Genomic DNA, 24,997 nt, shown 5'->3' with positions numbered 1-24,997 from the left:
GAGACTGGCACGACCCCACTGCCCTGCCCTGGCCCTGGTCGCATACTCACCAAGGCTCCCAACTCCCCCTTCTCTCCCTTCAGGCCTTCTGCACACTGAGCAGGGAGATAAGGTGTTGAGAGGGGCCCAGGGTCACCCCCAGGGCTTGGAGGGCACAGCCCCCTTCCCCAGGAGTCACCACATATTGGCCCTAAAGCAGGCCTCTCCTCCAGGTCTTACCTGAAGCGGGGCATCCGGGGAGAGTCTAACACAGTCACTGCCCTAGAAGTGGGGAGCAAGGAATCAGCTTCCTAGGGGAGCTGCCCTAGACCTATTTTGAGAAGGAAGGGCCCAGGAATCCCATCATCCCAGGTGCCCCTAGAAAATAGAGGTTTCTACACACTAACCCCTTGAGAGACCCTGGCCCTCCTCCTCTGTTTAGACCAGGCTGCAGATTTCCAGCTAAGATGATGGGATGATGATGGCTCACATTCCAGACCAACCCCAGGGCACACTGGGAAGATCCTGCTGTGGGCATGGAGGGAGCACTTACCCGGGCTCCCTTCTCTCCCTTGGGTCCTGATGGACCAGGCAGGCCCCGCTCACCTTTCCCTCCCTGTGGATGAGACCAAGACAAGGGCTGGGACCAGAGAAGCACATGAGAGCCTTGAAGAAGCTCTCCTCAGTCTGATCTTTTCCATGCATCCACCACACATGGGTGTGTAAATGAGCACAGCCCTACCCCAACCCCCACCACCACGCACACAGCATATGGATCCCATACGCATCCATCCGCCTGTCCCTCCCACCCCAAAAGGCTATATTTGGTAGACCTATAGTCTCACGCAGAAAGCATCTCTTCCCCACACCCCTTTCCAAGCATGCTAGCTCACACCCAGGGGCTTAGGGACACACGTGCTTGGACACACACATGTGGAATGGCAGACACCCATAACGATGAGTGTCAGGCTGCCCAAGTTCAAATCCTACCTCCACACCTTATAAGTACATGACTTAGGGCAAGTCATGCGACTTGTTTGAACCTCAGTTTCTTCATCAAGAAAATGGGATTCATGTCCGCACTTACCTCAAGGGGCTAAGGGGCTATAATGTAGAAGAAATGTAACCCTGCAGGTAAACTGCTCAGTGCCACTTAGCACACACACGGAGGTGGCCCCAAGAATAACATTATTTATTCATGGGCACACCCAAGAGTGCAATCTCACATTTGCACATGCTGCCTAGCCCATCACACAGTTCTATGGTCTTGTCAGGCCCACAGGTATACAGGTTCACCCCCTGCACATGCAAACACGTGTTCAGAAATGCACAGTCACACACACACAAAATCACACCAGTCACACATGTGGGCATAGCTGGCCCTGAAATAAAATGACAGTACCTATGCCTGAGGCAGTTTAAGAAGGTCATACTGCCAATGGTAGCCCAGGGCCTGACGCACAATAGACCCTTAGATGCGCGCAGTTCTTTACATCTTTAGATTCACACACTCTCTACTCTCTCTAACAAACACACACACACGCAAACATACATCTAATCAGCCCCACCCTTATGCAGACTTGGGTGCATGCATGCACGCTAAATCACTTCAGTCATGTCCAACTCTGTGAGACCTAGAGGTAGGGAGCTGTAGCCTGTAGGGCTGTAGCTCACCAGGCTCCTCTGCCCATGGGATTCTCCAGGCAAGAACGCTGGAGTGGGTTGCCATGCCTCCCTCCAGGGGATCGGCCCAACATGCATCTCTTCCATCTCCTGCGCTGGCAGGTGGGTCCTTTACCACTAGCGCCACCTGGGAAGCCCAGGTGGGCTTGGGTAGCCCTGATATAAACACACAACCAGGAGGCCACATGCCATGAGATGGGCTAGCACCACTGAAGAGGGCAGGGGTGTCCTGTTCTCCATCTGGGACTCACCTGGGGGCCAGAGGGACCAATTGTGACCTGAAAGGACAGAGGAGAGAGGACATAATCATCTTAGGGAGGAAGGAGAAACCAGGGGCCCAGAGAGGGCAAGCAGTTTAGTCAGGGTCACACAGGAGTGGCTGAACCAACATCCTGTATCCCAGCCCCTGCTCTGCCTCCCAGGCCAACCAGCATACTGATTTTATATACTAAAGCTGTCAAACTTAGAGGGGTTTGACCTATCTTCTCTAACCTGCTCGGCTTTGGCTAGCTCCACCCCCTAGTTGCTAGGATAACATGGCTGCTCAGTTGCCATGGTAACCCCCGCATATCTGGGGATGATCAGCCTTACTGGATTTGGTGGGGGACAGGATGAAAAAAGGGGCGGGCAGCAGAGGGGTACTTCCTGAAATCCCGAAAGGCCAGGGGCTTAGAGCTGAGGGGAGAGAGGGTTGTGTCCTTTGTGGATCAATGCAGAATGTCAACTCAGAATGTCAGGCTGTGGGAAAGCGGTGACTCATACTGCCCACGGAAGAGGCACAGTTGGGTACCAGCTGGGCTCACAAGTGAGCCCCTTTCCCTTGTTCTTTTGGCCCCCCAGAGGGAGAATGGGCCAGGACCACCTGGAGAGGCATTAGAGGGGAGGCCCCGAGTCAACATGTGGCTTAGGGGGCCATGCTGGGCTGTGTCACCCTGAGCCAGCCCTTCCCCTTCTCTGTCTCTAGAATGACATGGGAAGCCTTCCAAGCAAAGCAGGCGTGAGTCCCTGTGGGGAGTGCTGGGATCAGTACTGAGGCCCTGACCCTGCAGGCTGCCACCCCATCCCCCTTCCACCCTGGAGCCCAGTGCGTTGCCGGGATCGCAGAGCATGAGGCTTCCGTCCATGAGGCCCTGGCCTGGTGGGGCTGGGGGTGAGGGTCAGGCCCAGCTCTGGGGGATGGGTGGGCAGAGAGTGCAAAAGTGCACAAAGACCCCCTTGTCCTGAACCAAGACGCTGCCAAGCCAACCTCTAGGCAGTGCCCACTCCCGGCCTCCTCCCGCCCCACCCAGCACACTCTCTCCACTCACGTTGCTCTCCCGGGCACCATGGACACAGGGTGGGCACTGAAAGGGAAGAATGGACCTGGAGGCCAGGTCTGAGAGCCTAGGGCCAGCCTCCTGCACCCCACTGGCCCCCACACACACACCAAGTACACAGGTGTCTGGGTGGAGTTGAGGAGCATAAGATCGAAATCCCTTCAAATAGGCCATGTCCCCCAACTCCCACCAGCCCAGAGCCAAGCCAGTTCTCAGATGAGGAAACTGAAGCCCAGAGAGGGACAACAGTGGGCCCTGGATCACACAGCATACTGGAGCAGAGTGAGACCCCCAAATCAGGGGTCCCATGGGCAAGGCCTGGGCTCTCTCCAAGACGCACATGGCCATTTGCTGCCCACTCAACAGGAGTGTCCAGGGCTAAACAGCCACCTCCTAAGGAGAAGCAGCAGGCAGACAAAATGCCGGGAGCTGTGTGGTCATCCCACCCCAGGCCCAGCCTCCAGGGCCTCAAAGCCTTGTCCAAAGGGCTCAGGCTGGCACCCTTCCAACCAAGCTCTTTTCTCCAGTCTAGATGGGAGGCTTACCTCATCGGCTGCTGTCTCCTGGTGGGCCTGGGAAGAGGAGGGGGCATGAGAACGGGCGGGGAATGGAGGGGACAAAGTGCGGCTTCCAAGACCCCTACCCAAGAACCACCAGGAGCAGGGGCCCTACAGAGAGCCAGGTACTTTTCTGCCTGTCCCCCTTCATCTTTCCTTCTCAGAGCGGGCATCTTCAAACCCTAAGCTCTGTCCAAGAGTGGGGGCAGGTGGGACGAGCGTGGGCGGAGAGAATCTCTTACTCAAGGGGTTTACAGAGGACGCGGAGGGCAGACTGAGGATGCTGTAGGCTCCTCCGCCCACTGCCTGTCTCTACCTTTGCTCCTCTTTCTGGCTTCTGGCTGATTCTTCCCGACAGCTGGGCATCCACCTGAGCAGAAAGAATAAGGGCCAAGTCTTGAGAAGGAGACAGTTCTGGGGACCCCTAGGCAGGGGCATGGACCCCAGGGACCCCCTCAGCCTGATATCTGGCAGCTCCCAGGGTATCGAGAGCCTGCTCAGACCCCTGGCACCCCCACAGTCCACCCCCCTTCTTTCCCCCCACCCACGTGATGTCGGAGAAAACAAGACCATGAATCAATGGGATCCTGTGTTCCTGGAGCCAAAGGCTGGGCAAGATGCCTGGTGGGCAGGGAGGCTGCAGGGCCAGGGGTGGGGCTACAAGAGGAACTGGGTTTCCCTGCCACCCCCTAAAGAATCTGGGAGCAGGCAGGGCAGCTGGCCATGGTGCTGGGCATGGAACCAGTCTGGCATTGGCCCAGGTTGAGCCCAGAAGAATGAGTGAGCCCCAAGACAAGCAGTGTGGCGCCTGGCCTCTGATCCTAGGTATCTGTGTCCTGGAGAAAATGCCTTTGCGTGCCAGCCTGATCCTTCCCTCACCAGGGTCTGGGATGGTACCAGTGAAGTTCTGGTTAGTGTCAGAGTTCGATAGGCACAGTTCTCAATGCCAGCAAGCAGGCAGGCACAGGGTCATACAGTGGGCTATCTCTCTGCCTCTTGGAATCCAGTAGGGGTAGGAAGCAAATAGGCAGGCCTTCCAGTGACCTCCCTGCCCCGGCGCATGTGACCAACTGACCCTGGGGGCAGGCTTTAGTCAGATCGGGGGAGGGACAGGACCACTCGAGCCTGTGCCCATGTCTGCCTACCCTGGCTACCCACCTTGCTGTTTTGGGGCTCCTCCAGGCAGAAGCAGCGGGTGTAGACCTTGCCCTCAGTCTGTGGATTGATCTCGATGAGCTCATTGTTCTGGGTGTCCCGGCGGGCCTTGGAGGTCTCTGGGGGACACTGTCAAGTGTGGGGGAAGGGCTGGGGTCAGTACAGAAGGTGGACCCCCCTTAACCCTTAGGATGCCTTAGCATCCTAAGATGTCTAGGCATCCCCTTCCCGGCCCTTCTCCTCCAGCACATTGTGCCCCAGGGCGGTGCCCCAACCTCTCCCAGCTGGGCTGGGTCCAGGCCACTCACCCCTCCTGGTAAAATCTCACAGCAGCCCTCCTCCAGCACGAGCTCCAGGTCACAGTAGATGTGTGCCTGCTGAAGGTCAAACTGCAGGGGACACACAAGTGTCACTTCATTTTAGCAAACAGCTCTGTGTCCTGGCCCCCAAGGAGGCACAGAGATGGCTCCATCCCAGGGTTTGCCCTCAGAGGCTTTCCAGTCTGGCCTGGGAGATCATCAAGAATATAGTCACAAAATACAAAGCAAAACCATACACCCAAGATAGAGGGAGAGGCGGGAGAAACATTCGCTTTGGCCAGAGGAAGCGGGGAAGAGGAGGTTCCATTCAAGCTAAGCTGTGAGGACCAGTAGGTATTTGGCAGGTAGGTATGCAAGGACAAGCATTCCAGGTGGAGGTAACAGCATAGGCAAAGGCTAGAGGTGTGAAAGTATTAGGTGAGAAGGATGGCCGGCATGGGATCAACCAGAGCCAAGGTGCATGGACAGACAGAGCAGAAGGTGATGCTGCAGACATTTTAGGGCCCAAGTCACGAAAGGCCTTGAATGCCAGGCTGCACCTGGAGGTCAATAGGGAAGCATAAGGGGATTCTGAGCCCTGGTGAGATACAGGTTCTGGGGAGCCCACTCAGGCTCCCAGAAAGTGGGAGCAGAGTCCAAGCCTGACCTAGCACTCACCGAGACAGGTTTGCCCTGCTCAGCATCCAAGCCCAGAAAGACATGGCCCACAGGCTGTATGGATCGCCAGGGCCCTAGAGGCTGGGAGGAGGCTGACATGCAGTCCACGTGCACGGAGGCCACTCGTTCGGCCATGCTCAGCACCAGCTTGTGCCAATGCAGGTCGAAGAGCTGGGGCACTGAGAAGATGCAGGACACAAAGTCACCATCTTGGCCGCGGGCCCTCAACTCCAGGCTCTGCTCTTGACTGTTGACTTCCAGGGAAATCTGTGTGCAGCGGGGGAAAGGCAGGGACAGAGAATCAGAGCCCCGTGAGCCACAGCCTGACAAAGGTAAGGGCCCTCCTGCTCATTTCACAAGAGGGGAAACTCAGCCCACAAAGCGAGGAAAGCTGGCTGGGGTCACAGAGAAATACCTTCTAAAAGAATGGGATAGGTGTGCTGCAGGTGGCCTCAAGGGTGGGCACTGGGGTGGAGCAGGGAGGCTCCAGAATCACAAGCTGGGACAGAAGCTGGGCTGGACTGGTACCGCTCGATACCCAAGAGCAACACGGGTGGAGCGAGCAGGGCACCAGGCTCACCTGCGGGTACCCGTCTCCATCGGTCACTTGAAACAAATACCACGTGTTCCGGTGGGTGTGTTTCTTCATCAATAGTGTCAGCACCAGGGCAAACTCACTGGGGAGGCCCCGAGGGAACACACGTCTGGGGGTAGAAGAGGGAGGGAACCCTGAGGCTCAGGTAAGAGACCATCCACTGCCCACTCTGGGCCCTCAGCACTGTTGGACCTACATGAGACATAGATAGGCATTCAATGTCCCATGGACACACATATACATATACACACCCATTCATTCTACAGACATTTCTTGAGGGCCTACTATGCGTCAGGGGTGGTCTGGTTGCTGCAGGTAACAGGTGAAAAGACAGAGAAGAGGTCTGTCCTCAGGCAGCCTGCAAGTCTGACGGGATGATGGGGGAGGTAAGGCCATAAACAAAGAATCCTCAGAATGACTGTTTTGCTCTTTCACGAGGATTCCAAGGAAACCAGAATGCCATGGGGAACATGACCAGGTCTGGGGGAAGGGAAGGGATACTGAAAAGAGATGACGAGATTGAGCATGACTAGAGAATCAGGAAAGAAAGAGGAACGTTCTGGAAGATGAGGCTGGAGAGGTAAGCAGAGGCCAGAACACTCAGGAACTTATAGGAGCTTGAACTTGACACGCATCAACCCATGTGAATACACACACACACACACACACAAACACACCCAACTCTTTCAGGCTCCCTCCTCCATCCTGGGGTCCTCACCGTGCCCCGGGGATGCAGACCTGTCCTCACCTACTGCTAGCCAGAGATGGGGAAAGGACAGAGGGCAGGCCTGCCAGGCCCCTCGCTGCCTGCCCTGCCAGGCCCAGGAGTGGGACCAGGCTGACTCCTGGCGAGGAGTGAGATAAATGACCCACGGTCCCCCTGAGCTTAGCTCCACATCCAGAGTTGCTGAGGAGTGTGGCTCAGACTGATTCCCAGTGGCCACACTGGGGCCTTTACCGCGTGGGCTGGGTGACTGAGATTGCTCCCAGTCGCAGGATATGCGGTCCCTTGGGATTTCGGATCTTCTTAATAGCAGACGTTTTCATGAGGCTGAGTCGGTGGATGAGGTTGAAGCCTTTAGGGGAGACACCAGATGACGAGTTCAGCTGGGCAGTTGAGTGGGGTACAGGCCACTCCAGGAAGATGGCGGAGGGGGGACAACAGGCTGAGCTGGGTGCTCACCAGTCACGTTGGTCGATAAGTCACTTCTGTGTTCCAGCTTGAGTCCTTCTTGCTGTGAAGGTGGGCACTGCTCCCCTGCAAAAGAATTGGCAGTGAGGGCATCTGGAGGGGCTCAGGCTGAGGTGGAGGCATAGCTTTTGGGGAACCTGGGACAGAGCCAGTTCATGTTCCCTACTCTGGATCTTCAGCCAGGGCTCCTTTCAGCTTTTGCCTTCTGACCCTGGTGGTGGCTCAGTCGGTAAAGAGTCTGCCTGCAATGCAGGAGACCCGGGTTCGATCCCTAGGTCAGGAAGATCCCCTGGAGAAGGAAATGGCAACCTACTCCAGTATTCTTTCCTGGGAAATCCCATGGACAGAGGAGCCTGCCAGGGTCACAAGAGTCAGACATGACCTAGCAACTAATCCTACCTACCCACCCTGGGAGTCAGGGCACAGATGGGAAGACTGAGGCCTGGCCTAAGGCTACTAAGTGAGTTCATAGCTGAGCAAGATCTCCTAGAGCCCCAGGACAGGGGCCAGGCTGCTTTCATTCTAGAGAATGAAAGAAATTCTAGACAGCTCACATATCCCACGACACACACCTGAGTGGGGGACAAAGGAGCACTTCAAGGGCAAGGAGATGTCAGATCCCTGCACACTGTGTCATATATCTATGCACACGCGGGTCTGCACATGGGTGAGTTGCGGATGCCTGTGCCACCAGGGATGCCATGTGCCGCCGGTACACGTGCTCTCAGCAATGGGTGGGGTTCCGCTCCGCAGCCAAAACAAAGCCGGCCAGACACAAGTCTGCGTCAACAGACTGACTTTTCACCTGGAGAGCCACCTTATGAAACTGCGAGGAAAGACTGAGGGCCTGAGTGGACCACAAGCTCAAGGGAACCACCAGAACTTTAGGGCTCCAGACAGGCTATATGAAGGGGGTAGAGGCGCCTGCAGAAGGGGATAGCTTATTCAGGTCTCCAAAACCTTAAAGGGACCAGGGAAGCAGCCATGGGCCTGCCTCTTCTCTAGGGCTGATTGAACAGAAGTTTTGAGAGAGGTACTACAACAGAAGAGATAGAGGCTAGAATTTTTAAAAAGAGAGAGCTTTTTCATCAATGCAGATAGGGTAGCTAGGACCAGGCGATGGATATAGCTCCCAGAGGCCGGGACACTGGACTCCTTGGATCCCTGGCTAGAAGAAGGAATCCGGGATCCCTAGGCTCAGTGACCAACCCCCCTCACGGAATCCTTCTGCTGCAGGTTTGGCCAGAAAAACTATCACCGTCTTTAGTATCAGCAGCAGTAAGGGGTGACTCACCCCTTGGCAATGGGCCCAAATTCCTTACAGATGTTGAAATTTTCTGCCCCAATCCCCAGGGGACCCAGTGAGGGAGAGGAGAGTAAAGCATACGTGGGAACATGCAAAAACACATATGTAGACACACAACCCACAGGTTGCCACATACACCCTCTCACATCTGTCCCTGGGTTTTTCTGCCTCTTTTGGCTGGATTGGGGGGTTCTAGGAGTTCTATTTCTGCTCAACTACACGGCCAGAGGGCACCCAGCAGGGCAGGGCAAGCTGCCCGGTCAACTTCCTCTGGCTTTGGGCCCTGGAAAGCTACACCCTTCTGTCTTATCCAGCGTCTGGGCCTTGAGACAGGCCCTTTATCCAAGATTGCCAGGGAGGAGGAGGAGCACGTGGGCTGGAGAATGGATCCTCCACATGGAAAGGACAGGAGAGTCCTGGCCTGTCTGCAAGGAGAGCTTTCTGCCGGCTCCTCCCCACCACGCTGGCCTCACCAGCCCTTGGGGCACAGGTTGGGTTTATGCACTGGGGAAGGGGGTTCTTCTCACACACAGAGACATAGGGGTATATGCAGAAGCACAGAGTAGCTCTGAGATGTAAAAACAGAGAGGCCCAGAGACACACAGATATGTAGACAGAGATACACACACTCTCTAGCTCAGCGGCCTCCCAGCTTTTTCGGCACCAGGCACCAGTGTCGTGGAAGACAATTTTTCCAAGGACTGGGGTCCGAGAGGGATGGTTTCAGGATGATTACATTTACTGTGCACTTTATTTCTATTATTGTTACATCACCTCCACCTCAGATCATTAGGTGTTAGATCCTGGAGGTCGGGAACCCCTGCTCTAGCTTGCCTCATGCTGGCTCGTGTGTGCAAACAGCTCAGGCCACCCTGAGCCCAGCCTCTGGACTCTCCTATAAATGCCCACCTGACTGAGGTCCATGGGCACATACCGGCATAGGGCCCCACACCTCAGAGAGCCAGTGGCAGGCCTACGGCACTCCGATCCTCACATCATCTCACCTGCATCTGCCCCATGGCTGTAGGTGACACAGAGACTGAGCAGCCACAAGCCAGGGGCCCAAGATGCCCACATCCCGGTCCAGAGAAGTCGACTGCAGCCACAGCACCTGAAAACCATAGGGAGGGGGAGGGTGGATTCCAGAGCTCACAGAGAACAATTTCTCACGTGGGCAAGCAGCAGCCAGCCCGTGGGGCCCTGGTGCTGGTCCTGGGGTGGCAGGAGGTCTGGCCAGGCATCAGTCCCTCTCAGAGGCCCAACTGCAGGCCTTGGGCTAGGATTTGGGCTGTGGTGATATTCAAAATATTTAACCACCGGTATGGCACGGACATCCAGCAGCCAGCGCAGAATGCTGGCCAGAGCAGTGAAACCAGGTCCAGGCAGCATCGGGCTGTGCTAGTGGACAGTTGCTGGACTGAAGAGAGATCGAGAGGGTCCTAAAAAGCCAGGTCACTGGGGATAGCGCGGAAGTTTGAAGCAGATGCTATCTGCCAAGACAGTTGGAAGTATTTCAGTATTTTATCAACCTGTGCACTGTATAGGTATATGCTAATCTGGTACCTGGCTAGCTGCACCCAGCTCAGCCAGCCGGCCCTTTTTGGCACCCACAAGGGGCTGACAACTGAGCTGAGTCTCCTAGAGTCATCACAGGGGCCAAGGAAGCTTCCCTTATGGGTGCAGTGGGAGGGAGAGCAGGTCACGGGGCTCAGGACCTTGTTGCCAATCTCCCCTGCTGATGGATGCTCGTCTTTTAGTTTTATTAAACCCTGATGGATGGGCCCAGATAAATCAATGCGGGCTCAGCAAGCAGCCAGGCGAGCCATACATCATCCGGCGTCCCCTGAGACAGGCAGCCCGCGCGTGCGCACACAGTCATGATACACACAGATATACAGGCATATATACACGCAGGCATATTTGTGCACTGTGTGCACACAAGCCTACCTACACACAGGCAGGCTCACAGAGACATGTGTTCAGGGGCCACCCAGATACACCAGCTTGTACGCATACACGTGCACAAGGGCAGGCGATGACTACCCTTCCTGCAGGCCCTCCTGTTGGGAAGTTCTTATCCAAGCCTGACCTCATTCTCTCCAGCTGTAAAGGAATTCTGTTTCCCCCTCCCTCAGTTCTGGATGGGGAACGAGAGCAGGAAGGACCCCTCGCCTCCATATATTTGGAAATAGGATCCCAATCTCCTTCTTCTTGAGGCAGAACTGTTCCCCCACCCTCAGTTCAGTTCAGTCGCTCAGTCGTGTCTGACTCTTTGCGACCCCATGAATCACAGCACACCAGGCCTCCCTGTCCATCACCATCTCCCGGAGTTCACTCAGACTCACATCCATCGAGTCCATGATGCCATCCAGCCATCTCATCCTCTGTCGTCCCCTTCTCCTCCTGCCCACAATCCCTCCCAGCATCACAGTTTTTTCCAATGAGTCAACTCTTCACATGAGGGGGCCAAAGTACCGGAGTTTCAGCTTTAGCATCATTCCTTTCAAAGAAATCCCAGGGTTGATCTCCTTCAGAATGGACTGGTTGGATCTCCTTGCAGTCCAAGGGACTCTCAAGAGTCTTCTCCAACACCACAGTTCAGAAGCATCAATTCTTCAGCGCTCAGCCTTCTTCACAGTCCAACTCTCACATCCATACATGACCACAGGAAAAACCATAGCCTTGACTAGACAGACCTTAGTCAGCAAAGTAATGTCTCTGCTTTTGAATATGCTATCTAGGTTGGTCATAACTTTTCTTCCAAGGAGTCTTTTAATTCCTTGGCTCCAATCACCATCTGCAGTGATTTGGGAGCCCCAAAATAATAAAGTCTGACACTGTTTCCCCCACCCTACTCAGCCCCCATTCTGCCGGTATCCCTCCAACCCTCTCCTGACCTCCCCCTCCTGCCAGTCAGTGGAAGGACTGCCAGCTGCAGAGGCGTATGCGTGCGTGTGGAGGCGTGTGAACGTCCATGTGCTCCCTGTCCCCTTCCCGCTCCTAACCTCTGGCCTCCACTCACCTAGCCCCAGCCAGAGCAGGGCACTACAGAAATAGGAGAGATGCTTCCGCGAGGAAACGATCCCATCCCAATAGGAAGGCACAGACTTGGGGTCAGGCAGAGTCAGAACGGCCATGGAGGTAGAGCTTATCCGGCTGGAAAGAAGGGGACTGAAGTCCCGAGAGGGAACGCCTTTTGCCCCAGATCACACAGCAAGCCCAGCGCCAGGAGGCAACCCCCTCCACCCTCACTTACCTTGGCTGGGGTTCGCCCCCACCTCACTGAGTAATCCAGGCAGCCCAATGCAGCCAACCCCAGAAAGCAGGGCCTGGGTTCCTCAGCCCGCTGGAAGGTCCTGGATCACTTCTGGCCGGCTTCGGGGACCCCAAGTTCCCGGGTCCCGAGCTTTGGGAGCTGAAGACTGTCCCGCTCGCGCGCCCGCGCGCGCGACTGCCAGGGACTGCCGGCTACTCCGGGTGGGGGAATAGGGGGCGGCTCCAGGGGGCTGGGGACTTGCCAGGGCCGCTAATGGAACACAGCTGGACCCGCCCGCCAGGCTGGAGGAGGGAGGGAGGACCGGGAAGGGGCTCCAGCGGTGGCAGAGGCGGCGGGACGCGCGGCCCCGCTGCTGGCCTGGCTGCGCTCCCAGGCCCGCCCCTCCCATTTGCCCGCCAGGTGAGCTAGCGAGCTAGGCGGGACCCTGCGTGCCCGGAGCTGCCCTGCGAGGGGGCTCTGGCTGCAGGCGGGTGGGGTGGGGAGGAGTCCGGCCCTTTAAGAGCCAGGCCTGGAGCTTGAAAGGCCTCCCCTTTGCCATCACCTTCCCCTTCTCCGGCTGGGCCTCCAGAAACGGGGGTGGGGGTGGGGCTGGGGGAGGGGGAATAAAGACCCTCCTCCCCAGTTCCGCGGCACCCGTGACGTGGCTGCTGCCCAAGACTCCTTGGTCAGCTTTTTCCAGTTTCTGAGCTTGACATTCCCTGTGACTCTGTTCTCTGACCGTCTGAACTGGGGGGAGGGGGGCTCCCTCCAGGCGGTGGGGAGGGTGCTAAATTAACCCCTTCTTCTCAGGACTCAATTCCAGACAAGTGGAACCCAGCGGGTCCCCTTATTCCTCCTAACTCCTCGAGGTTAGAAGGGCTCAAATCCCTGTCCTCGAGTTGTGAACTTACTATTTAACGATGACTTTACTTTCTCATCTGTAAAATGGGATAATGACTGCATATACTTTGTGAGCAGAAAACAAATTAGTCTGTAAAAGTGCTTACCAAGGGCACAAAAGAGGAGCTCAATAAGTATTCGCTGTTTTATCATTATTATGGTGAATGCTGGCAGGATGTGAGGATGGAGGATGGGGTGAGGGGGTGACGCTGGGCCAGCCCAGCAATGGAGAGGGTTTTGCTTTATGCTCAGAGTGCAAGGAAGCAAGGGGAATTGAGGTTGGATGAGGAGAAGGTTGGACTTCCGAGGAGAAGGAAGCAGGTAAAGTGTCTAGTTCTGTCCAGAGGCAGGGGGATGATCAAGGTGACCCTCCTAAGGGAGGTAGCAAATTTCTGAGCCCCAAGGATAACGACCTATTGAGAAGTAGGTTCAAGAAGTCCTTGAGCATAAAAATGCCCGTGGGGGGAGCAACTGGAGTCCCCTGATTTGGGGCTGGGGGGCTTCCTGGAAAAGCAACATTGTAGAGCCATAGCCCTGTGGCCCTATGTAACCTGAGGTGGGGGAGGGGGGGGCAGGACTGGGATTTCCCGCCTCCAGAGCCTGAGGTGCTGAGTCAGCGGAAACCCCAGCCGTGGCCATGGAGGCGCACCACTGTGGTCCCTGTGCAGAGCCGGCCCAGATGTGGCTACGACAGTGGCAGGGCCTGGGAAGTGCTGAGCTCAGCAGGCGGGAAGTAGAGGGGGTGGGGCTTTCTGGGAGCTTTGGCCTGAGGAGTGGGTAGGTACAGGCTCTGTCTCCACAGGGTGCTGCCCCAGCAGCAGGCACTTGGGAATGAATAGACAACACCCAGACAGAGGCCAGGCTCTGTGCTTAGCATTTCACATCGGCTAGCTCCTTTCACCCTCACAACAGCCCCAGAAAGAGAATTCTATGCTTAACCCCATTTTACAGATGGAGAAACCCGGAGCATAGGAGTGACTCAACTTGCCCAAGGTCACATAGTTAGTGGGTGGTGGGGCAGGGGCCCACGTCAGCTAGCCTGGACCCATTGCACATGCTCTTAACCACTGTGCCACCCTGGGCACCCCCAATCCTTCCCCCACTCATACCGCAGACCCTTCTAGGCAGGAGGGGATGGCTGGACCCAGAGCAGAAGGGACCTGAGAAGGGGGAGTCCAGATCCCTTTCCATTGCTCCTTAAGGGTGCTCATAAGAACAGCCAAGCCTGGGGCACACCCTATGCCTGGATACACTATCACAGACACAGTCTAGAAATGAGCCTGTGCCCCTCCCTGCTCCGGACACATATATGCACCCATGCAGAAGCAGAGAGTTAGATATGTTCTCTCACAGCATGTGTGTATAGACTCCGTGTGCAAATGAAGACAGGTTTACACAGACACGTGCATACACACGATACTCCTCCACATAAGCAGATACACAGAGACACACATGTGAGCACAGATGAAGCCACAGAAATACATCCCTGGGTGTACTCAAACACAGGTGCATCATTTTCAGAATGCACACATACAGTACTTCATGTACTTGGATATGCACAAAGAAACACATGCAGATGTGTGTGCACAAACATACACGTTAGAAACACACACCCGTGCCCACAGGCATCATTCTTCATATACGCACACAGGGAAACCTGCAGACCTGCAGCACATACACATGCAGACACAAACACAGGGAGCCACACAGACTCGGCTCCCATGGAAACCCCTGCTCAGATGTGTACTCACCAACGGGCATCCACACACATGCAGGCCACGACACTGACACATTTACATGCATTCAGCCCCAGAAAGCCCTGCATGCCAGCAAGCAGGGTATCCCGTGGGGCTGGGCTCAGTGCCCTCACCCCAGATGGCATCGCCACGAGGTAATCAACGCTGCTAATCGCCACCAGCTGCCCCGGAGCCTGCCTGCTGCTGCCAGGCGGGGCTCCCAGGCCTCCTGGGCCTGGGGTTGTGTGCCCAGATGTCAGCAGCGCCAAGGGCCTGCCCACCCCTTTGTTCCTGCTGGCCCTTGGGGAATCCCCATCTGGCAGGGGCAGCACCTGGGGCTGGGGGAAGCGAAGAATCAAGACAGGGCCTGGTCCCAGGTCAGGCCCAGGAGCCCCCACACGGCCAAGCAAGAGGTTGTCTGAACCCACACAGGCACACGTGCACACCTGGGCCCTAGCAGATGTGCACACAGGTGCACACACACACAGGCACATCACACAGCCGAAACAGACTCCTGTACTGGTCCCCCAGAGCCACCTCTCCGTGTCTTCCTCATGCTGGTAAACACCACCATAATTCATTCAGATGCTCAGGCAAACCACCCAGGAGTCATCCTTGGCTCCTTCCTTTCTCCCTGCCATCCCACTATCTTGTTGATTCTACACCCAAAACACAGCCCGCATCTACCCACTTCTCCCCAGTCTCACCCAAGCCACCCACCTCTTTTGCCTAGACTACTGCAGGAGCCTCGCAACTCCCTACTTCCCACCCAGCAGCCAGAGAGATCTTTCCAAATCTGTATCTGTTGGCATCACTCTCCAGCTTCAATCGTCCAGCTTTTATTTCACCTAGAAGAGCCCCGACATCTTTCCTCTGGCCTTACCAAATCCTTCATGATCTGCCCTCTGCTTTCCTGTCCAGCCACCTCACCCCCTGAAGCTGTGGCCCCACCAGTCTCCTTTCTCAGTCTTGCATTCACCAAGTTGGTTTTCTCCTCGGAGTTTTGTACCAAGTCATCCTTCTGGAAGGATTTGCCCCTGATCTTTGCCAGGCTGGCTCTTTGACATCCAGGTCTCACCTCACCAGTCACCTCCTCAGTGACCTTCCCTGACCACCACATATAGAGGAGCCCTGAGTCGTCCTCTAATACATGACTCCGTTTCACATCTCTGCACAGCTCTGGTATTTGTTTGTATACTTTTTCTATGAATAAGCAAGCATCTCCATGAGGGGCCTTGTTCACTGATACCCACTGCCCTGCACCCCACAGGCAGCCAGTGGTGAATTAGCAGATGAACGCACCCAAGCACTGCCGGGCTCTCAGACACAGATGGCTCCCACGGGAGGTGTGACACATGAGCACAGACGTGAATGTGCACGTGGGCAGAGATACACACACATGCCCAGAGGACATGAGTCACAGAGAAGAGGCAGAGGTCAGCCCCTTGAGCGTCTCTGGGTGTCTCCGTCCTGTCTCCTTTGACTGAACGTGTCTCCCTCACGGCCTCTTTTCTCTGCATCCAATTCTCTAGCTCTCTTTCCTCCCTCTCTGTGACTCCAGCCCCCGCTGCAGCTCCCTCTCATCTTTGTGTCTGTTTCTGACTCTCCTCTTTCCCTCTATTTTTGGATCTGCGTCTCTAACTGCATCTCTCTGTGCGTCTCTGATCTGTTTTCTTGCATTTTTTGCGTCTTTACGTCCTTCTCTCCCGTCTTTGTCTCATCTTGTTCTCTGCTTCTCTTCACCCTGTCTCTCTGCCTCTGTTTCTGGCTCTTTATCGCTGACTGTCTCTCATCCTCCCTCCTCCCCCGCTAAATCAGCCCTGTCACCACGTCTCCACGGCTCTCTGCATCCCAGTGGCAGGGGGACCCATCTTTCACCTCTGGTGGCAGCTTTATGGCCCCGCCAGGCGGGCTGACAGTCCACTCCGCTGATGCCCCCCTCCCCCACAGGGCCATGGCGAGCTCCACACTGACAACCCCAGCCCTGGCTGCATTCTTAGATGCCCGCTTCAGTGGCACCTGGCACCAGGTGCCTGCTTGGTTTGGCCACCCTGGAGCTTCTGGAAAGGTGAGCCTAGACTCTGACGGGCACTGCCAGGCACGTGGCAGTGGTCGGGGAAGTAGACCCCGATGGGGGAAGCGGGGACACTCCAGGCATCCTGAGCCCCAGCTTGGTTGTCCCCTGGGCGCTGCCCACCTGTTCTGAGGGACCTGTGGAGAGGCGACAGGCACAAGAGCCCTGGAGTCCGGGCCCACCTCTACCTGCTGTGTGACCCTGGACCCCAGCCTCCCCACCATCCCATGAGGCAAACAATAGGATCCCGCGTTAACCCACCTGGTGTGTTAAAGCACCTCAGACCACCCTGCCTGATAATCTCAGTGATTCTCAACAGGGGCAATTTTCCTCCCCAAGAGATATTCAGTAACATCTGGAGATATCTGGGGTCATCATGGCTTGGTGGGGGGACCTCCTAACATCTAGATGGGAGAGGCCACAGGACGCTGCTAAACATCGTACAAGGCACAACACGGTCTCTCACAATACAGAATGATCCTGTCCAAAATGCTCTCCTCCAAAGGGAAGATTCCGCCCCTCAGATTTCCCACGGTCTCTGACCTCCTTTAAACTCTTAATCATGCTCTGACCAGGGCTGGGGGCCATTAGAAGACACAGGGGTTGCTCCTGCCTCTGCCTTCAATAACAGCAGCTAACATTTATTGAGCCCTTTTCAAGTTGCTGGCCGGCACCACGCACGGAGAAACTCATTTTAGTCTCGCCACAACGGCGGGAAGCCCAGGCACTGTTATGATCCCCACTCTAAGCCTGAGGAGACAGGCAGAAAGAACATGAGTAATCAGCTCAAGGTTACACAGCTAGCCAGGATGGAGCTGGATGGGAAACGGTCACTTTGGGACAGACCCACAGGGCAGAGTCCTCTCTGGAAAGAAGCTCACACAGCAGGGGTCTGGGAAGTCCCTTTCCCTCTCTGAGTCACCATTTTGTCTTTTCTTTTTTGTAAAATATTTGGCTGTGTTGGGTCTTAGTTGTGGTATGCAGGATCTTTCACTGTGGCACACAGACTTTCTAGCTGTGGCATGAAGGCTCAGTCGTTGCAGCTCGGCATATGGGATCTTAGTCCCCCAACCAGGGATTGAACCTGCAACCTCTGCATTGCCAGGCAGATTCTTAACCACTGGACCCCCAAGGAGATCCCAGAGTTGCCATTTTTTTCATCTGTCAAATGAGATCTTTGCTGCTGCTAAGTCACTTCCGTTGTGTCCAACTCTGTGCGACTCCATGGACAGCAGCCCACCAGGCTCCTCCGTCCACAGGATTCCCCAGGCAAGAACACTGGAGTGGGTTGCCATTTCCATCTTTAACCAGCAACAATTCTAGGAGGTGAGGCACTGTTATCACCTTCACTTCACAGGCTAGGAAAGCAAGGATTCATGATTAAAGTCTCAAAGTCATAGGGCTGGAAATTGGTGGAGCAGAGATTTGAACTTAGTTCTGCCTGAACTCAGCTCTGTCTGACTCCAGGGCCCATGATCTTAGATGGGTCACCTGCACCCTGCCCCACTCTCACCCAGGGCCTATAAGGCAGGAGAGCAGAAGTTGGGAGCTTGGAGGACTTGTTAAACACAGACTGTCAGTCCCTCACCCCCACAGTTTCTGACTCAGCAGTTTGCTTTTCAAATAACTTCTCAGGCAATGCTGGTGCTGGAGCCCAGGAACCACATGTGAGAAGCCCTGCAGAAGAGCACAGTGTTAGATTACTTATTCCTGGGTCCAAATCATGGCTCTGTAATTTGGTGGCATCACTTCACCTCTTCCTCGGAAAAACAGAAATACAGCATCTGTATGCAGTATCAGTATACAGAGACACAGTATCTGTCACTTAGGGTTTGCTGAAAGGATTACGGGAGAGAGAAGGGGAAGGTGCTCTCCTGGTGTCAGCACCTACCAAATATGCTTATAAAGGCTCACCAGCATCATTGTCCCCAACAAGGGCACCTCCCTCATCTCCAGACAGACTGGAAGCCCCCAGGGTGGTGAAGGACTCAGTGAAGGACTTAAACATCCTTTTCTCCTGTCTACCAGCCACCTCCCCAGGCCTGCACAGAGCAGGACACAGAGAGGACATCTCAGAACACACATGGGAGGGACAGTGCCTCTGCCGGGACATCCCAAGGTCCTTTGCCCCATAGCACAGAGCCTGTGGGGCAGGGATGAGGCTGCAGCCCAAGCAACACTGAAGACCCTCAGAGAGACCTGCCCCCTGCCAGTCTTCCTCCAGGCCCTGCCCCATTCCCAGTAATCCCTTCTGGTGTGACAGTTGGCTTCCCAAGGCCCTAGCAGGATAGCTTGTATACCTTCACCCAAGCATCATTTTGGGTACCAGCCAACTCAACTCACAGCCCTGTTTTGCTGTATGACCTTTAGCCAATTGCTAGGCCTTTCTAAGTCTTAGTTTCTTTCTTTTAAATTTTTATTTATTTATTTATTTATTTAGGCTGTGCTGGGTCTTTGTTGCTGCGCGCAGACTTTCTCCAGTCGCGGTAAGCCGAGGCTGCTCTGTTTCGGTGCACGGGCTTCTCATTGCAGTGGCTTCTTTTGTTGCTGAGCATAGCCTCTAGCTAGGGTGCACAGACCTCAGTAGTTGCAGCGCATGGGCTCAGTAGTTGAGGTGCACGGGCTTAGTTGCCCCACGGCATGTGGAATCATCCCAGACCAGGTATAGAACCTGTATCTCCTGTACTGGCAGGCAGATTCTTAACCACTGGACCACCAAGAAGTCCTAGGTCTTAGTTTCTTTACCTAAAAGTCAAGCAAGAACTCAGCATAGTGTTAAGGGTGGGGGCTACAGCCTCAGAATAATTGGGTTCAAACCTCACTCCTACCACTTACGAGCTGCGTGACTTTTGACAAATCCCTTCATCTCCTGGAGAGAGCTTCAGTTTCCTTGTTGGTAAAATGGAATTGTCCACAGCTCACAGGGATGCTGTGAGAGTTCCCTGAGATGAGACATTTCAAGTGCTGTGCACAGCTCCTGAAACTCAATAGATGCTAGCTATTCCATACACACGATGAGAGAGTGTAACCTTACCACCACAACAAACACAGTCTGTTGGCTGCCTTCCCTTCCCACCTGCCCTTCCCATGTTTAGCTTTGAGACTATCTTCACCTTCCTTCCCGAAGGGGCTGAGGAAGGCAATTGGGAACAGTCTCCCAGAAAGGGCAGATCTGAGCAGAAGCTTGGAAGAGGGAGGGGTGTAATTAATTATCAGCCTGCTAGACTGTAAGCCACGCTGAAAGCCCTGTTTTTGCTACCATTTATCCCTAGAGCATGTAACAGAGACTAGGCCCTTTATAAATACTGGCAGCAGAAATGAAACAGGGCCCAGGACAAACTCCCTTTGGTGGAGAGCAAGCCAAGGAGTCTCCTGGGTGAGGCATGGTGGGGAGAGGAGCACTTGGGGACTCCCGGATTCTGTCTTTGCATGCAAGAGCCTCAGACAGTTGGACTCATAAATTCTTTGAATCCTGGAACTCTGGGTGGAGAGAAACTGGCTGCTGCCCAGCCCCACCTCCTCCCAGTAGTGCCCGGGCCTGGGGTGGGGAGTCCTGACAACCTAGCTAGAAAGGGAGGCTGAGGGAGTAGATTTTCAGGGTGAAAATCCAACTTTTTCATCAAGGCAGGAAATAAAATCTAAGCTCAGAGAAGGTTTGTTCCTGGCTCTGCTACTTCCTGGCTTCGTTCTCTTCCTTCACCTCTCTAAGCCCTTAGTTTCCATATCTGTAAAATGGGGTGATAAGGATAGCACCTAACCACACGGAACTGTTGGGAGGATTAAATGAGATAATACATGAAGCTAAACCAAGTCCATAGTAAATGCTAACAATGTTAATTATTAACATCATTAGTACTGGGGAGGGCTGCTAATTCACCGGGCCCTCTTGCTCTGCATCTTACACCCATGTTCATCACTGGCAGTCCCTCCCCACCCCACCTGCCTTCCTATTTACAAAGCTGATTTCATGTAGCCTTGAAAGGTCAATGATATTTCCAACAGATATCAGACAATTTTTTCCATGAAGTGGCCTAAATAATATATTATAAAGAAATAAAACCAACTGGGGTATTGTCAGCCTTGATCATTCAGAATAGGCTTGATATTGGTGTCTGGATGACAGAGGACAGGTGCCTGTGCCCTTTGCCAACAAGGAAAAGATGATCTTAGAGACTCTTGAGCCCCTTTGTTCCCTGAGCCTGAGGCTCTTAAACCTGTAATGACCCAAACATGCCCCCTCCTCAGAACGGGAACCAATGTTAGTTGCTCAGTCATGTCCCATTCTTTGGGATCCCATGGACTGTAACCACCAGGCTCCTCCGTCCATGGGATTTTCCAGGCAAGAATACTGGAGTGCGTTGCCATTTCTTTCTCCAGGGGATCTTCCCAATCCAGGGATTGAACCCGGGTCTCCCTCATTGCAGGTGGATTCTTTACCATCTGAGCCAGGTGAGCCAGACCCATGCAAAGCCAGGATGCTGCCCTTCCTCCCTCCACTCTGACCCAAGCGTTCCACATTCACTTAAGCGCCCCGACCAGGCCCCAGTCATCATGGCTGAGCCCCTGCGGGTAGGAGGTGGGGCTTACCGCACCACACCCATTAATCCTCCTCTGTACATCCAGAAGCTAGAAAAATAGGTGACAGAGATAACTGACTTGCTGAGCTGGAACTAAACCCACATGTAACACCCAGCAGGTCACTGCTGCTTTTTAAAGAATAATTTTAATCGTCTGGACAATCCTAAATACCTACACTTTTTCCAATTTTACAGGTGAATGGGTGTCATCTTCAACTCGAGCACTTTACTGTAAGGAAACAGGCAGGGAGAAGTGGCTGGCTAGGAGTCAGAGCTGGGATTTGAACCCAGGAATATCACAGCACAATCTTCTGTGTGATAGGCCCCTTCCTCTCTCCTGGACTCAGCTTTCTCATCTGTTGAATGGGAATGCTAACTCTGGAACCTCGAAGATCCAAGTTGGGACTTCTTGCTGCCCGGAGGCCAGGTCCCCACCCAGAAGCCTAGAACATCTCTGTGGGCCTGGGCAGGAGAGAAGGGCAGGTGTAGACATGACAGCCCCGCGGGCGGGTGGGGGATGGGGGCGCTGCCGGCAGGCACACAAAAACAACTAAATAAATCAGGACCGGGGGACTCCTAATCCTTCCAGGCTGTGGCTGCTACCGCTCACGCGGCCGGGTCCGCCATCGCCTGGCTGGCTCCCCGGGCCTGGGAGGGGGACATGGCACGGCCAAAAGTGCAGAGTCGGGCCAACAGGATCGGAGCGATGCCCAGCCGTCAAGGCGGCCTCGGCTCCCGAGACGCGGGAAGGCCCTGCCGGCAGGGTGACTCAGGCCTCCCAGACCCCCTCCTGCGTAGGCACGCTCCCGGGCCTCGATCTATTTTTAGAGCCGGCTCCAGGCCTGAGCGTCGAGGGGCGGCGGGGGGAGGTTCATGGGAGTGCAGGCGCCTGACCAGCTTCTCCAGCTCAGGACGTAAGCCCCAGGACCTCCAGCTGTCTGTCTAGCAAAGAACGGAAACACTTGGGGTGTAGGGGGTGGGGGAGGTGCGCGCCCAGAAAATGTACCTCCCCTTTCCCCTTCGGCTTCTCAAGGCCTGGCAGTTTCAGGGAGCTGGGCGCGGCCTCCTGAGAAACGACCTCTGTTAAGTGGGGCCAGGAGTCTCCCGACCGTCCGTCTGTCTGGCTATTGGACTGAAAGCCAGAGCGGGCAGGACTCCCGGGCGACCGCAGGGGCTGGGAGGTGGGGAGTGCTGGGAGAGCGCGGAGGAAGCCTTCAGTTTCGGGAGATCCCAACCCCACCCCGCCATAGGCCACGCCCCTAGCCCGCCTTGGGCCACACCCACGGCCCGGGTGGCATCCCTGACTCCACCTTGGGCCCCGCCTCCTAACTAGCTCCGCCCACAGCCAAGCGCGTATCCTGTTCCCAAAGTCCAGGAAGGCTTAGATGCCATTCTCCTTAACAGCCTGGCACCGGAACTGGGCCCGTCTTTGGGGGCTGGGGCAAAAGTGAGAGGGATGGGGGCCTCCTCCCCCAGCGTGAGGTCGGGAGAAGGAGAGCATCGACGGCAACAATGGCGCCATTGATGGGGATGCCTCTAGGCTGGGGACCTATCTGTGGGAGCCAGGCAGTTTTGGAGGCTGAAGGGGTGGAGGCAGCCCCCAGCACGTAAACACTCCTGTATACCTGGACACAGAGCTCTACACCGAGGGAACCTGGGGCAGAGGGCCCTTACTACTGGGCCCTCGAGGCTGAGAACAGAGTCCTAGGGAGTGGGGACAGCTGATGACCCCAAATATTGATACATGTGCTCTGGGTCGAGTTCAGGGACACACGGGGTTTGGAGAAGCTGAAGTGGAGGCCCAGCCCACTGAGGGTGAGGGGCAGACGATGAGAGGCGGAGCCGGTCTCCCAGCACCAGCCCTCCATCTAGTGGGAAGTTTGGGAATCGCGGGATGCAGAGATGGGGTGCGGGGAGGGGTCCATTGCACCCCAAATCCTTCCTTCTTCTCCATAGATTTTCTGCTGACACCTTCACACCAACATCCTGCTCTGCTCCGTCTCAAGGACTCACCCCTGATAGTCGTTCGAAGATCCACCCTCCCCCTACCCCAAAAACCTGTCCCTCTTCCCTCATTACTTATGGATAATGCCCTCTTCTGTTTATCACTGCCACCATCAGGGGTCCAGGCAGCCACCATCCTTTGCCTGGATCCCTGCAGTTCCTGGCAACTGCCTTCCCTGCCTCCAATTTTACCCTCTCCCCATTCATTCTTCTACTAGTCAACTAAATGTTTCTGAACCAGACCTCTGCTTGGGTCACTTCCTTGATTAATTTTTTCCCGTGGCTTCTCGTGGTCAGATGAATTCCAAACCTTGGCTTGGGACTTGGGAGGCTCTTCATCACCCAGATTCACCTCCTTCAATCCCAGCTATTCTCACAGAGCAATTATCAGTTCATCACACACCCCTGGGGGCTGTCACCTCGAGGCCTTCATACCTGCTGTTCCCTCCTCCCAGAATGATTTTCCTTACTGTCTTCAGGACTCTGTCTGGAAAAAAAAAAGTCCCCTCCTTGGGAGGCTTTTCCTGACCTTCTGGCATGAGTTAGGTACCTCTTGTCTGAGCCCCCACAGGACCCAGTGCCTGGGTCTCTCATCACCTATCCACTTTTGTGGCAGTATATTTTATTGGGATGTTAATTATTTTGCTCCCTTCCCAGTTCCAAGCTGGTATCTGAGCCCTTTGATTTTTCTAGCCTCGGGGAACTTGTGAGGGGTTGAACACAAAAGCTGCTTGAAGTCTGATGGCTCATCCTGACTTTTGAAAAAGCTAACCTTCTGGAAGTGACTGCGCTAGGTGTTCCCAAGGGATGGGGAGAAGAGGGCAGCCAACGAGGGCAGAGAAAGGAGAGCATGCAGCTAGCTGCAGTGGATTCAGAAGCAGGGGTCGTCTGAATGGTGGAGATTGGGGTCCAGTAGCCCCTCCCCCAACAGATAATGGGAACTGAGGGGATGGGTGGAACACCTGGGGAGGCCAGAGCCCAAGCACTAGGGTACCAACCTCAATGCCTCTGGGTGGCAGAGGAACAACTGAGTTGCCAAAGCTCAAGGGACCCCATGGACTAGTACAATGAGCATCTATCTCTGTATAACCAGTGCACCCAGAATCAGGACTCCATGTTTAGACCCCAGGTGGGACAGCAGGTCCTCGCACAAGCCTATAGGGAAAGTGACAGGCAGCCCCAAGGATGGTTGAAATTGAATCTTCTGCCAACATGTAGGAAAAGGCTTAGAGTGAGAGTCAGAGTGGAGCTGATTTAATGAGAATACAAAAATAGGGTGTTTCTTGAGTCCGTGTGCCAACAGTCCCACCTGCTCCACCTGTCTGTGCTTCCAACTGCAGGACTGAGACTAGGTGTGCCTCATTCAGAACTGAATTCTTAGGACCCGGCGCGGTGCCTGGCGCATTGTAAGGATGCATTCAAAATGTATTTGTTGAATTCATTTTCCCTTGGGAGCTACAGAAATCTTTCTAAAGCCCAAGTCTGTTCCAGTGATTTGCCAGGAGTCCTCAGAATAAAATCCAAACCCCTATTGTGGCCTACAAGGCCCACTGCCATCGGAACCTGCCTCCCTTCGCTGCCTCATCTCTGCAGCCCATCCTCCTCACATTTTCCTCTCCACCCAAACCTCATGATTTGCAGTTTTCCAAACTTTCCAGGTTGTTTCATGCCTCCGTGCATTTGCTTACGT

General features: G+C 54.9%; 1 protein-coding gene across 5 annotated transcripts in view; it reads right to left on the bottom strand.

Moving 5' to 3' along the window:
- Positions 1 to 12,116, bottom strand: part of COL16A1 (collagen type XVI alpha 1 chain) — a 55,083-nt gene extending 42,967 nt beyond the window's left edge. For 4 of the 5 annotated variants that reach the window (XM_068968238.1, XM_068968239.1, XM_068968242.1 and 1 more), the window contains exons 1-15: positions 12,017 to 12,116; positions 9,765 to 9,871; positions 7,446 to 7,520; positions 7,221 to 7,338; positions 6,248 to 6,371; positions 5,668 to 5,934; positions 4,999 to 5,079; positions 4,694 to 4,819; positions 3,852 to 3,905; positions 3,524 to 3,550; positions 2,970 to 3,005; positions 1,914 to 1,940; positions 533 to 595; positions 220 to 261; positions 51 to 95 (exon numbers count right to left, since the gene is read on the bottom strand). In XM_068968238.1, the coding sequence (XP_068824339.1) occupies positions 51 to 95; positions 220 to 261; positions 533 to 595; positions 1,914 to 1,940; positions 2,970 to 3,005; positions 3,524 to 3,550; positions 3,852 to 3,905; positions 4,694 to 4,819; positions 4,999 to 5,079; positions 5,668 to 5,934; positions 6,248 to 6,371; positions 7,221 to 7,338; positions 7,446 to 7,520; positions 9,765 to 9,837 (1,158 nt within the window). In that variant the 5' untranslated portion in view covers positions 9,838 to 9,871; positions 12,017 to 12,116. The remainder of the gene's footprint in view (positions 1 to 50; positions 96 to 219; positions 262 to 532; positions 596 to 1,913; positions 1,941 to 2,969; positions 3,006 to 3,523; positions 3,551 to 3,851; positions 3,906 to 4,693; positions 4,820 to 4,998; positions 5,080 to 5,667; positions 5,935 to 6,247; positions 6,372 to 7,220; positions 7,339 to 7,445; positions 7,521 to 9,764; positions 9,872 to 12,016) is intronic. The other variant, XM_068968240.1, reaches the window with a different exon arrangement.
- Between the last annotated feature and the right edge of the window lie 12,881 nt (positions 12,117 to 24,997).

Source organism: Capricornis sumatraensis, chromosome 3 (genome assembly GCF_032405125.1).
Source record: "Capricornis sumatraensis isolate serow.1 chromosome 3, serow.2, whole genome shotgun sequence".
NCBI lineage: Eukaryota > Metazoa > Chordata > Mammalia > Artiodactyla > Bovidae > Capricornis > Capricornis sumatraensis.
The sequence above is the reverse complement of the archived record's forward strand: the minus strand, read 5'-3'. Positions and strand labels throughout refer to the sequence as shown.